Genomic DNA, 14,787 nt, shown 5'->3' on the forward strand with positions numbered 1-14,787 from the left:
AAGGTGATATGTATCTGATATTACTTATAATCTGATAACAGCCCATGGCGTGGTGTACATACATGGCATTCTTGTGATACTGCACAGAGAATCTGATCAGCCCATCTTTCCTGAGCACTACCAACATGCCCATATATCTCAGGTCTAGCTGGTGTCTTTTTATTCACTGTCTTGCTTCCTAAAAATTCTGAATTCTTCCAGTAACTGTGGAAAGAATCTCCAGGCATTGCCTTGTCTAATCCAAGAGTACTGGAAAATTTAAATAATCATTAGAGAAGGCACGCATATGCAAGGCTTCCATGTTTTTAAATTGTCTGCATGTCCTACAGGAGAGACATTGCATCTTCGAAGAAAACAGTAGATATATAGATCCAGATTAACATGAACTTCCTTCCAAAGTCAAGGGATCGATTTCTCCCTGTGAGGGTAGGCTTCTTAATTGCACAGTGACAACATTTAACAGATCATTGCTGTAGCATACCATAGTCAGAACAGTTATTGGTAACATTAATGGTAACAATCAATTTGGGGTAGCTGGATATGAGCATAATGACGTGATTCCTTCTGTGTTCTTGACGTTGCAGACTTTTTCAGTGTATTGCTGAAAAGGGGTGACTCATCCAAAGGGGAGTTAGGGATGGATAGTTATTCTGTTCAGCTCACAAGTGCATTGTCATCTCGTTCTCTTCCCATACCAAACAGTTAGAAATGGGAAGGTACTAGCAAGAAGCAAGTTAAGAGTTGGGAAAACTGATTATTTGGGATCCCATTAAACCCCCTTCCTTGTTCATCAATGTAAGGGTGGATAGGCTACAAACTTGTCCATTCTTATTTCAGGATAGAGTTGGGGAAGATGAGGGGGTGGGAAATGAAAATTAAAAACAGTATTTGTGAATTCAATATAGAAAAATCAGTAATTTGAGAAGTTTGTCCCCACCGCCCAAGTGCGTCACCTTGTCAATAGATGCTAATGCTCCTAATTGCTTAGGCAGTTATATGGAAAAAAAGCAGAATTTTCCTTTTTATTTCTCATTTATTCTTGTATTTTCCCATTCTCTAAACGTTCCATGTTTTACAGTGCCTGCTTTACTAATATTCAAGGTCAATAAATCTTGCTATATACTGTAGTCTACTGAGAAAGGAATGTTTTGTTTATTGCTCGTAATAATGTAAAAAATAACACACTTGGACAACTGAGACTTTAGTCCATTGCTATAAAGATATATTTCTCTGCAAGGGCCTTTTTGAAGACTCGAGAGGGAACTTAGAATGCTTCCTAAAGAGAAGCACTATCATTCTTCATTCATTTATTTAAACTATGTCAGCTCTGGATGTTGCTATATATATTGTTAAGCAGAAAGGTACTGCAGATGCTACCAAGCCTACTTAAATTGTGTTTTTTCATTTAGTAGGTCATAAGATAACATCTGAGATGGACATTGCCTTCTAATCCTTCCCCTTAGTTTTTACTCAGTACCTTGAGAACTACTGTTACAGCAATGATCCGCAGGCTGTCACTGGTCTGCAGGGTTAAAGATCTGCAGACTAGCATAAACAGTGCATCTATTCAGCAAGCATCTTGTTTACTGAAGTGTTATGTTTACAACTACTTTTACACAATATGTTTTGCAGACATTGGGTTAGATTTGTTAGAAGTTCAGTCTGAGGAGCTTTGGTCTGTTGGAATCCAAATGATTATCCATCAACTGTCTAATTTTTGTGCACATAATGGTGCATATCTAGTTCTATCATCTTTCAGTAGATCAAAGGCTGAGTGTGGACTATCTGGCCTAGAAATACCTCTGAATAATATCAAATAATCGTGATAGTCTATTCACAGTCTTTTGTGAAGGCTGAGGAAAAAGTGAACCCAGTATTTCAGGGCTTTTTGTATTGTTTGTTTGTTTTCCTAGTCTAGCAAAGAATTGCTGCTTTCATTTCTCTGTCTTTTGGTATATTTGTGATTTGTTTGTCTTTTCTGTGTAGTAGCTGTGTTTTTCTCAGCATCATTAGCCGCTTGACTTTATGTATATAATCTTCATGAACTATTTGTACTGCCATTTTTCACTTTAAACATTTGATATACCTCTTTAGTACTAATTTATGCTCTTTAATCTTTTTTCTAAACTGTTAAAGATGCTATGTTGCCTTAATGATCTCCTCTTGATTGCTCTTTTCTGCCCTTCTCTAATCAATTCCTTTTGGAAAGGGTTACTGTAGTTGCATAAGCCTTTAGCTGACTCTTGCAGAGATGCAACAGTTCTCTTTCCAAGGTTAGCTCAGGAGCCCCTCTAATTTCTGCAGCATCATAGGCTGGGGGATTCTATTAGGTTGCACACTGTTGCCATTGGTCTTGCTTATTCAGCCTTATTTAAATTGTCTCCAAAGGCCAAACAGGCTTTCTGTTGTCTTGGTTCATTTGTTACTGGGTTGAAGACTGGACTCCAGCAACTAAAGTTTCTGTATGGCTGTATACAGATTATTCCATATTTAATGTGGATGCTTTTTTCTGAAGACTTGAGATGAGTTCCCCATAATTTCTTAAGACTTTAAGTCTACTGTCAGTGTATGCTTCTGAAAAGAAATTGCAATTTTATATGCAAATGCTTGGGTTTTGTTGAGGTATTCTTCATGATTCATTTTTTCAATGTTACCCAAAGTATTAGTGATCCTCATCATTGTCTTAATTGAATACTTCTGTAGTAAAGCCACATAAATATTACACTGATACTGTGTGTGTTCACATCTCTTTTTAAGTGGTAAACTCTTTAGCCACAGTCCCTTGAGTCAGATCCATTCATAGTGTGTATCTTTAGCTTTGGAAGGAAGCTCTGAGCATGCATCTTCTCTCTGTTTATCTAGCTAATAATAAGCAGCTAGGGTATTTGAACAGCTTCATGGCTGGCATCCAGTCCTTTACCCAGGAAAGGATTTTGCCATAGCCTTCACTGGGGAGAATTCAGATTTAGAATAAATGTAACAGTATACCCCAAACACTCCTAGTACACTCTGGATGAAAGCTGACTTTCCCTTTCCCCTCTTTCAGCCAATTCATGACAGAAAATGTTAAAACTGATCTTAGGGGGCTGTTGACTACGTTGCTTTATGAATGATTGTCTCTTTACGTGTGGCAATACAAACCCCTTATTTACTTAGATAGCAAAAGGGAGGTGATTAGTAGCTGCCGGTGTGCTTACTCCGTCAATGTATTGCAACTAAATGCTCAGTTGCTTGTAGATTCTTCATATATTGCAGCCTGTGAACTTTTGACAAACATACTGTATACAGGTATCTGTGACTACTAGGTTTGAAACTAGAGTAATGACGGTAGTGCTAAAACATTAGGCTGCTAACTATGGGACTTAACATCCCATAAGTCCATAGTTAAAGTCCATAGTTCACTATGGACTTAACGTCCCATAGTGAAGTAATATTGTGACAATAAAAACCAGAATATTCATAACATGCTGGTTAAGTGGATGCTGAGCACCATTTGAAAATGGGAGGGAAATCTGCAACTCTTTCCAAAATATAGTTCTGATTTCTTGCAGAGGCTCCTCCAGCAGATTCAAGTGAACTGGAGCCTTGGTCTTTTATGTTAGCTCTCCATGTGGCACTCAGTCATCTAAATGACATACTACAGCTACCTCAAACGAGATGTAGTCGTGAATGGGAGCACGTCACCTGGTGAAAAAGGGTATAAACAGAAACCAATTTTGGTAAGAAGATACCTTTCCTTACTTTAAGTAAGGCCTATTTTGCTTAACCTGAAGTGCAATCTGCCTTGTAGTACAACCTTCCTGACCTTCCCTGAACATCTTGGTCTGGAATGGGGATCTGTTGCCAGAGAAAGATTCTATAACTGTAACACCTCAGTCCTTCGTCTCAAGTTCCAGGCATGCTGCTGTTGTATGCTGCACACCCAACCCACCCACTGGCTTCCCTGTGGCCCAAGGGTTATCACAGGTTAGTTGATTTGATCTTCCTAAAAGTCAGCAAGTGACAGCCAGTTTTGCTCAATGCAGTTTGATAGCCTGGTCATGCCAACCGCGACATGTCTGACTCTTGCCTTGTCAATTCCTTTCTTGTGCTCCCACTTCCGAAAGAAATAAATATCTTCATAACGAGTTGCAATAAAGAAGCAGGTGGGAAAAACTGGATACTAAATTGAACAACAAGAAAATGGGCTTTTTGTAATAGTTTACTTTCTAACAGTGTGTGATAAACTAAAAAGGATCCAGTTATGACAAACTATGTTTCAGTAGTAGTTTTTCCTAGTTTCCTTTTCTTAAACTTACAAGAGTATTTTCTGTGGGGTTTTAATATAATGTTACATGACAGCATGGTTATGAATGAATTAATAGGGCAAAAGGTTACAGATAACACAGCATGGGGTAAAATAATGTGTCCAGTAAGAGAAAGAGGTATTTTAGTGTTTCTTGGGCTGTGTACAACTTTTGAGTTAAATAAGTTTCCTTATTTAGAGCATGAGTTACAAAAGCGGAGTAAGACTGGCCAGATTTTTCCTTTTATGATTAGTAACTCAACTTGTGCATGACAAGGTCCAGATAATAAATGTGCAACATAACAAAACCTTAGAGAACTTGTGGGTGCTGAGTGTTCACAGCTTGAACTCGACTAGCAAGAGCTGCTGTACCCAGAGCTGTAATGGGCATATTTGAAAAATATTTCATCAAAATAGTAGCATTTCCTAAAGATTACTATGTTAAAGGTATACCTGTTTAAAATGTGAAAACTTAACCAGTTATCAATTAATCTACCTTAAACCTTAAAAGGAGGAAGGGCAGAAGGTCACTTTAATTTCTACAAAAGCTTATTGGGTTTCTATTTTTGGGAAGAAGATAGCTGTAAACTAAAACATGGCCTCGCCCTCCCAAAAAATGTATTACAGATTCAATAAACTGAAAATAGAGTGGTAGCTGACTCTAACTTTAGTGGTACTGAAATGTAATGGGTATGCAACATAGTATGTGGGTGTTAATGCTTATAAAGCTTCTATTTAAGCAAAATATAAGCATCATCCTGTTTTTTCAGATTTTGTTATCACTGATATTTCTAATGTAGCTTTACTGTAAAACGCAATTTAAAGCAGCTTTTCTTCATGGTAGTATTTTGCCCCACTTCTGCTGCTGCTTTCTGCCTTACCATTTGAATGATTAGATTCCTGTGATACCAGATCTAGATGAATTTAAAAAAAAAAATAAAAATCTATGTCATGGAACTGTGAGACACTCTGAAAGTCTGTTTGCAGCTGTTTTCTGTTGTTGCCTTCATTTTCTCAGTGTAATAGGGTTCCTGCTAAAGGACTAAAGAGTTAAGAGGAATGTAATTGGTATGTTATAAGTTTTATCCTTTGATGAGGTACTTCATTGAAGCTAGACAGTGAGTGTTTTGTGACAGAAGGAAAAGCTGAGGGGGATGGGAAGAGGAGGAAGCTACAAAATGACCACAGCCGGCCTCTCTGCATTCCTCTAAGGCTTGCTTTTTTAAAAATGGAAGCTGCTTTTATAGATGCTCCTTCAAACAGGTTTGGTTTTTTCTGTACTGTCTCATTTAGACTTTGGAATGCGTATACCAAAGGGCAAGCCCCCTAAGTGACTTTCCAATCTGTTTTTGTAATTCCAGCCAAGTTCCCTTTAATGTATGGAGCAGGCGAAGTTGAGCTGACTCTCTTATAACATCACAGAATTCAGGCGCAGCTGCTGCTTTAAGTGGCACTGTGTGATAATACAACAGCTCTGCTATTTACTGGGACTCAAGTGCCTGGACTGGCACACAGAGACATTATATGAAATCCGAAAGCATGAGGATAAAGGAGATTTCTTTGCGGCAAGATCCTGATCTAAGAAAGGAGTTGGCATTGCTAGCCCGAGGATGTGATTTTGTTTTACCTTCTAGATTCAAGAAGAGACTGAAAGCTTTTCAGCAGGTCCAGGTTTGTCTTTCAGTTCTTATACAATTAAGTTATTGTTGTAAGTTGTATCTTCACACACGCAAGTTACAGGAAATACATGCAAGTTCTTGCTCAGCCAGAAGGATTGAATAGTCTCTTCAATGTATGATGATTTTTATGTGCTTTAGAAGAATCTTTATGTGCTTTAGGTAGTGTTCTGCAAACAAAAAATGAGGAGAGTTTACTGAAGCATGTAGCATGAAGTATGATGTTTGCACAGAGGCATATGCAGTGGAGAGTTGGTGCATTTAGTGCTATTACACTTGTACAGACTGTTTTCCTTAATGTCCGTAATCCTAATCTGCATGCAACTCCCCAGAAACTTTAATTCACTTTTTACTGGAAGTGAGCATATGCAATACACTGAAGTAAGCTGTAATGTTACTAACTCAAGCATGATATGTTAAGAGGTGCTTTCATACTTGGATGATCCTGAATTTCCTTAGATTATGTTTGGTTTGGACTTTTTATTTGGATGAGATCAGTTGTTGCGACATGGTGTACCCATGTGCCCCTCTGCTGCTTTGCATCAATGAGTTAAACCCACCATTTTAAAGTGAGCTTGTTATTGAGAATAGAAGCATTTGAAACATGTACTTAATAGGAAAACTACTTAAAAACTCTTTGAATGATTACTCTGTGTTTTGGGAGGGGAGAAAAAGCATGCAGCTGTTCTGTTCGAGAAACTGAAAGCTGGTATTTCCTCAACCAGACTTAACTTTTAAGGTTTCTGGTGGTATGTGAAAGCATTCGCTTTGTCCTTACCTCACCTTTACTTCTAATTCATGTGCTGAAGGTATATATGTGATGGTATATGTAACTTTTTACCCTTTTCTAATGAGGAAAGTTTAGCAGTTGAATAAAAATTACATTATCTTAGGATTTCTGGCTTTTAAAATTATTCTAAATATAGCCTGCTACTTAACTTTTAATTGAGTGAACTAATGTCCCTTTCAGGTGACCTTCAAGAGAGGGACATAGAGCTCTGTGACCCTAGAAATATGTTAGATTTCTGTCTTCTATATTATCATTTCAAATTTGTTTCTGCTGAGCTTTATAAGCAATATTTATTCCTTTGCGCAAAGCAGAATGCAAGTGCTGACACTTCTGTTTTATGCCATTCAGTATAAACTTGTGAATGAAAGCATTTTATGACTTGAATCTTTTTGTGCTGCAGACAAAGAACGAAACTTGTTGATTTAGGGATAGCAGAAAAAGAAAATACTATCTTAATTACTTAATAGTAGCAATATCAATTAATATTTAGTCACCTCAGCACGAGGCAAGTTTAATCTAGATGGCATCCTGTTGTAAACAAACAAACTATTACCTTGTGTGGTGCCCCTGAACTTGATCTGTCTTTCATCCAGTGATAGTTGGATAACTTGCACTTTCACAGGCTTTTTTATGTTGAGCTAGAAAGCATGTCGATGCAGTGTGGTAATGCATATCTGCAAGCGACTAAGTACATCCCAAACCAGCTTGTTTGATCTGTAGGGTTTTTCTGTTTTAGCATGCTGACAGCTACAAATTTACAATGCAGGCAATGAACAAATATTTTTCATTTTTAGCCAGACTCTACTTCTTGGGTAGATGGCAGTTGTAGAGTAACGGATGTTAAGCCACACACTGCATTACAGACACAATTCTGTGGGCAAAACAGACTTAATAGGCATATAAAATTAAAATCTGATGCCTGCCTCTGCTTAATTTGACATGAAGTATTTTATATGAGGTTCCTTTTTTGAATGGTATTTCATGTCAACTTCATGATTTTAAGGAGACCTTTTTGGAAAAAAAGAGTGCTGATAACTGTTGATATAGTTCTTTATCTGGTGCTTCATGTTAATGTTAAAGTTTTCCTCGTGGATTAGGCATGTTTTAAAGAACAGCTATTCATCATCTCCATAATCATTGAAGAAATTTCATGTTGAAATTAGACTGCTTAGAGCTTTTGTAGTATAATTTGAAATATTTTTGTCATTTAAATTTGCTCGGCTTCATTGCCATTGTAGCTTACAACCTACTATGCTACTTGTAATGTTGGCTTTCAGGTAGAAAAGTTCATGAAGATGGTGTAAAATTAGAATGCTAAAATCACACAGAAATGGAACCCAATCTATTTTTTCTATCCTTTTACTCTATTCTTATATTTTTTTCATGCTATTTCTATCACTTGTTAAACAAATGGCAGATTCTCTTTAATAGGTTGAGTACTGTTTAAGCTAGACTCAACCTAAAAAAATGCGTGTGGATGGTGAGATAACATGTGGCTCAATGTCTGCTCTGAGTTGGGTTAGAATGACTTGGGCTTCCACAGGTTCTAGGGCTTCTAAGGCAGTGACATTTTCTGTAGAGCCATGTAAGTAATCAGTGTAGGTAATCCCCAGTGTTTTGGAAGGGGCGGTCACCGGAGCGTGGCAAATCAAGTTCCATGTAAATCTTTAAATAGACAGCCAGTAGTGAAGTGGGTGGCTCTGGAAAGTGGAGGAGTAGGCTGTTTCTCAGTGGTTGCATTTATTAATGAAAACTGATAAAACTGAGCAAAATAAGGCTTTCTGGAAAGATCAGTTTCTCAAAAGGAAGATAAAACAATACAGAACTGGTGAAATGTTCTCTGCTACTTTGGGGAACTGATTTTTAAGATAACTACATAAAACTCAGTAGAACTTAAGTCTATCTTCTCCTGATGTTGCTTTTATTAAAAAAAAAACCTTTCTTAGATAATTTAACATCTACAGAATATAGTGAACAGGAAATGCAGCACTTGAAGAGGCAACATGTTCATCTTGCTCATCAATTTCTCTGAAACTTTGGAAGGAGAAGAAACTATCACCATGTCAAATGTACTGGCAACTTAAAGATGTGAACTGAAAGGCTTATTAGCTGCTGATTGCTGAGCAGAGTGTTTTAGCCAACAGCTGGTGACATCCTTATCTGTCAGAGCTGGAACGTAAGCAGCATCGTTACCCAGGCTATGTGAGGAAAATGTCTGAATTTGGACACAAAATGATAACAGAATAAAATGCAACTACCTACAGTGACACACTTATGCCTGTGTAACTTGATGTTAGCTAAACTAGGAAAATAGATATTTTTTGCTACTTTGAAGACACATCACCTCCTAGAAGAGTTGAGTTCTAACTGTAGACTTTTTTTAAAAAGTCCAGTACATTTGTGCTGAATGTGATTTTAAGAAGAGAGGGAAAAAAAAAGAAAACTGGCCTAAGTATTGAATTAATCTTCTGAATGTCAGTGCGAGAACTGAGAGCTGGTGTAATTTCTGATACTTTTAATGCATCATGGCTTTATCTGATGTTACTACTTTGCCATTCCTGTAGTTGTATTTGTCACACCTCGCTGTGGAAATGGAGAACTGCTAGTTCCACAACCACCTGTTAATGATACTAAATGCTGCTTACACATGCTATTTATGTCATCTGTGTGAGAAATATTTCTTCAGCTTCTGCAGTGCCTCACAAGTCTGGCTTTCCTTCTGAGTGAAGTTTAGACATTAGGGCCTCTTGATCACTTTTGCACTCCTCTTTTACCAAAATGCTTCATAAATGCTTGTGGCACGTGCAAGACAGCAATGAATACAGAGCCTGGAGGTGCTAATGTGCTGGACTAGTGTATGGTTGTGCTGTAGTGTGCTCATTCTTCCAGTCATGAAGACGACCTTCCCATTTGTGAGGTAAAAAGAATTTTGAAAAGTTTAAGTGAGGCACTTGGTTTTACAACTGTAGTCACAGAAGTAGGCTGTGTAACAATTAGAGGTCTCTGGCAGACCAGCTTTCCTATCACCAGTAATTTTCTAATTTAACATAAATTGGAGACCTTTTAACGCCACAGAAGAAGGACCTGATATACATTTTCACATAATAGTTTTACATCAGGCACACAAATGATTTTTTAAAGAACAAAACCTAAGTGTGTGTTTGGGGGCACGGAAGCCAGGGAACGGAAATCTTATTCCAACTGTAGTTAATAATTACACTTGATGCTAGTTTCCTGATATAATGCAAATTTTCTGGAGCAGTTGCCAACATTTAAGATAGAATGTGAATACGTGGAGACTGGCTAGTTACGATGAGAGATTTTCCATATACAGTACCTTGCTAATGGATTGCCAGGTCTTAAGCTCTAGCCTCTTAAAGGAAGCTGTAAAGATACTGGTAACTTTTACCACTTCTGCAATGGAAATTCTTGATTCAAGTGTAAATGTATTGGCTGCTGCCCTGCCCTGTGGTAGCAGCTTCTTTACCTGCTTGTGGCTGGTATATTCATGCAAATGCGTACTGTTTCTGTTGAAAAGCCAATATGGTGCAAGTTTGCTACAGCTTACTTTGCTTGCATGGATTATTTAAGAGCATAGAAATCTGTTCCTTTTGCAGGTATGTTTTTTTGACTGAAAAATTCAGATATCAAAGACTTCTGATTTATTTATTTTTCCTTTGGAAGGAAAGCTTCACTAGTGTTTTCCCATACCTTTGCAATTGCTAATGCTACTAGTAGCAGGTGTTCCGTGGCTGTTCGCAGCAGTACTTTGTATGCGAGAAAGCTGGAAACAGTTTGGCACATCATCATATAAAATATCCTTCAGCTTTTACAAGATCAGTGTGGTGTGATATTGTTTTTGCCATTCTCCAAATTGGAATTTGTTCGGACCTTGTCAGACAAGAAGCTAACAGAATACTTGCTCCAGCTGTTGGCTCTGCAGCTCAGTAACAAGGCTGAGCTTGTTGCTATTTTTCTTGTTTGAGTGGTTTTTGTAAGCACAATTGCACTGAGCGATTGAAACGGGTTTTGTTGTAAGCATGGAAGCATGAGATGCTATTGGAAAGTTTAGAATTAAGTGGATGTCAGTCTTAGCCCTGTTTATTACTTCTGATGTTGAGGCAATGACCTGTCCTGACAAGGGCTGTTTTCTGTAGACAAATGTTAGAATTGCCTCAGGTAACTGGTTGTCACTTTTTCCCCCATTAAGATGATTTTTAGGCAGTCATGACTTCTTTGCAGGTAGTCCCAGTGTGGTCCATTGGCTGTGTACAATCAAAATTATCTGTTAGGAGGATCTTACCAGCTGGGACAACAGAATACTGGTATAGGAGTACTGAGAAAGCTGCAACTATGTGACAATCTGGGTATCTTGGTGACAAAATGTAGAAGTTGCCTTTCACAGGGTAGATTCTTCTGAACAATTTTGGGGTTTTTTTCCATTTTATAATCTGTGCCTTTTTCCTCTTGTGAATTAGCAGAGCAGGCAGAGGGGGCAACAATCATTTTCACTGGTCAGCCACAGCAAACTGTTAGATAATCCTGCCTCTAAAGCCTTTGGTAAAAGCTTTGTCAGGAAATAAAGTAAAGCTGCTGATAGATGTGCAGGTACCATGCAAAGATCTCTTGTGTTCATGACTTTAGGGAGAGAGGGAACTACCTCTCCTTTTTCCATTCCACCCCTACTCCAATGCATTTCTGAATAAATCGTTAAATCCTTTTCAATTATGTAAGTAGAACTTTTTTGATACTGAAGCTCTACGTGACTGTAAAACAAACAAACTTGCAGCCATGTTTAGAGGAGTTTCTACAACAATAATGCATTTGCAACAGCATCCTCCAATTCGCAGCAGGACTGCATGAGTTGTCTAGGTCAGTTTTACCAAACTGTGCAGTCAGAGTTGTGGAACTCTGGTAAGAGATCTGTTAGTGAAGCCATAGATATTGCTGGAAGTGAGGAAATTGCCAAGTGCTTGTTATAGAAGTTAGGTATCCTGCAAAAAAGTGATGTGTATCTCTGATAGAGAGTTTCACCATACACTGAACTAGTAAAAATCAGGTTTTGACCACTTGAAAGCTTTTCCTGTGCTTGCTTGTTTATTGCATGCTACTTTTGTATATGTGCATGTAATGCAACTGGTGATTGTTTACACCGTCTTTTAATTCAATGTGGGTTTAATTTTAATGTGCAAGATGATGTATATGGAATGTGTTTCACAGTTTCGGGTGGAAGCTCTATCTGCCGTCTCCTGCACGAGAATTAAGATGCTGTCCCAACTTTGTGTCGATGGTGCAAAGGTTGCATGCTCTCCTGAAGTACTGAGGCTTGAATATAGAACTCCATGCAGTGGCTTTCTTTTGAGGGTCATTTGACTGCTTAAATATGGAAGTTATTCATAGTTGTGCTGCTATCAACAGTTTTTGAAAGAATTCTTTAAGCTTTAGTAAGACTGTTAAGACTCTCCAGTGATGGCTCTTACCACAGCAATTTCACGCTAACTACATGGGGCACTTCTTTCCCTACCTGTCATGCAATTAAGAGTAACTAGGTGAACTATTTTTTACTCTGCTGTCTTGAGACTTAAAATAAGGGGAGAAATTAGCTTCAGGTGGCTAACAAGTGATAATCTGCCTTACCACAAAACTATAGGTTACTACCAGACAAATAGTATTTCTGTGGCATAATACACCTGAATTGTAGCTTGTTAATAAGTTGAATTTTCCATTAAATTTCAAAATAAATGCAGGTTCTTATCCCTGCCACTTGGTAGCCAGCGATACTCTGTGAGGATTAATATGTTGCTGTTGAAATTATATTTGCTTTCAACATGGATGACATTGCAGTCGTAAGTTACTGTAGTAAAGGTACAGCAGAACTTGATAGAGTGATTTTTTTAGAAAAAAGAAAAACCAAAACCATGGAAATCCACAAACTCCTTTGAGCTTTCTGTTTGTACTTTGGCTGCCAGTTGACAAACCAGGAAGGGTTTCCCCTGACTCAAGTTGTCAGTGGACAGAAGAGGGAACACATCAGTTAGATTTACAGTTTGCATTTTCTCAGCATAGTCTGCACTGTGAACTTCTGAACACAATGAGCTTGACATAGTTAAACCAAATATGCAAGAGGTTATCTGTCTTTTAGAGCTGTTTTTATGTGCTTATAGCAAATAAGAAATTGAGCCATGACTTTTGGGTCATGAAACAACAGTTCTAACTCCATCTTCTTCCTCTGAGTACTTCTGCAAGTTGTAGTACAAGTCCAGGGTCTTCCTTATGCTTCATTTTTACTGTTGTGATATGAAGAAGGAACTGCTCTCAATGTCACTGAATCTCATTTGCTTTGATCATGGAATTTCTACTTGCTGGAACTTGTCAATCCCAGAAACTCAAGGCAATTTAATTCTGCTGAAATGGGACAGAGCTTAGTCTAGAGTACAGTTGGTTTAGCATTGAGGAGTATAATTTGTGCTGAATCACCAGAGCAGATGACCATAAATTTTTGTACAGAAATAGGCTTGAGAGTAAACTGCCAAGAATGCGCGTAAATGAGATGAGAATGATAGCAGTCAATCTGTGTAAAGCTGAGATGAGCACACAACCTGGCGTACAGGCAGGAGACACTCAACCTGTTTCCCTGGTTGGAATTTGAACACAGAATTACTAACTGCAACACAGACTGCTTTGCGAGGGTGGCTAAACCCTGGTCCTTTGTGTTAATTCAGGTGACTAGTATGTATAAAATCATTAACAGTTTTGTTTGAAGTACTTGTTTTCTTCTGATGGTATGGGTAGAACTTTATGGAAAAGTGTATTTTTCAATTTCCTTCCCCTTGTAGCACAAGCTTTAAATGACTGCAGACTAAAGTGAATCAGAGAACTGATCTGAGTTAAGGGTAACAGCAAAAGCAAGCTAGTCTAAAAACTGCATCAGGGTTAAAATTAATAGATGTTTATCCCTTACTGTGGAAAGGAAAGAGGAGCATGTATGATAAAATTAGTCTCTATAGCACATCCAGAAACAGCTGCAAGACAGTGACTGAAGGATAGCAAATTGAAGCTCAGGATAGGAAAAAGCAACTGGGACTAAAAGATTTGTTGCAAGAGGAAAGACTTTTGCATGTCCTTCCGAATGCCTGGTTTTTAGCATAGGTTCATTCTCTGTAGTTGTTTCTCTGAGCTTAGTCATTCAGGTATGTCTTATCTTTCTGACTTAAGTTATGCAAGTTGAATAATGATCCTAGCATAGATTTATGCCTCGTGTAAGCTTATTTCAAAGAATACTGCAATAGTATCTCTAATCTTCCTTATGCTAGCATCAGAACCATGGTGCTTCTAAGTAGAATCGACTGCGTGAGACTGAATGGGACTAACAGGGTTTTTTTAATGTTGCGTTTTGGCTGTCTTGGTGGCCTGAGGTGATTCACCATACTGCTGCAATGTCACTGGTACTGATACCAGTAAACTCCATACATGGGAGTGGGGGAAGGTGACGCATTTTCAAGCTATAGCTAGATTTTAGAGAAAGCTGCATTGCAAAAAACAAATTCTGAAAGCTTTCAGTTGTCAAAGGATCACCCTTCACAGAGGAAAAAGCCCTGTTAAGCTTATCAAGCCAAATGGGAAGCAGTACAGTTGGTGAAGTCTTGCAGTAACAAATCCTTTTAGTTTGGCTAGAAAGAGTCTAATGAAGGGCATATAGAGAACAAGGGAAAACCCTACAGCTTTAACTTAGATAACTAGAAACTGGAATGTCTACCACAAAGTCACGAGAGCTTGTGCTATAGAAGAGATATTTCTCTGGGTTTGTCCTGAGGGAAGTTCTGATACTAAGCTTACTTTACCTATCCTGAAGCAGCTTTTTGAAGTCACTTCAACATGCCAAAATATTTGAGGTGTTGAAACAGATTTTTATAAATGAATGGTTTTTTCCTTCCAAATGAGACTGAACCTTCTCCTAGACAATAGTAGCATAAGTCTTTTCCTGGTGTTTTCAAGATTTAAATTCCATAAATCTACTGATCATGTCACTTATGTAA

General features: G+C 38.0%; 1 protein-coding gene across 2 annotated transcripts in view; it reads left to right on the top strand.

Moving 5' to 3' along the window:
- PPP2R3B (protein phosphatase 2 regulatory subunit B''beta) overlaps nucleotides 1-14,787 on the top strand; it is a 52,349-nt gene that overhangs the window by 10,769 nt on the left and 26,793 nt on the right. The window contains exon 1 of one of the 2 annotated variants that reach the window (XM_069875853.1): nucleotides 5,497-5,956. The exons of the other annotated variant lie outside the window; for it this stretch is intronic. Within the exon in view, the coding sequence (XP_069731954.1) occupies nucleotides 5,810-5,956 (147 nt within the window). The 5' untranslated portion in view covers nucleotides 5,497-5,809. Of the gene's footprint in view, nucleotides 1-5,496; nucleotides 5,957-14,787 lie in introns of those variants that run through there. 2 annotated transcript variants of the gene reach the window in all.

Source organism: Phaenicophaeus curvirostris, chromosome 1 (genome assembly GCF_032191515.1).
Source record: "Phaenicophaeus curvirostris isolate KB17595 chromosome 1, BPBGC_Pcur_1.0, whole genome shotgun sequence".
Classification (NCBI taxonomy): Eukaryota; Metazoa; Chordata; class Aves; order Cuculiformes; family Cuculidae; genus Phaenicophaeus; species Phaenicophaeus curvirostris.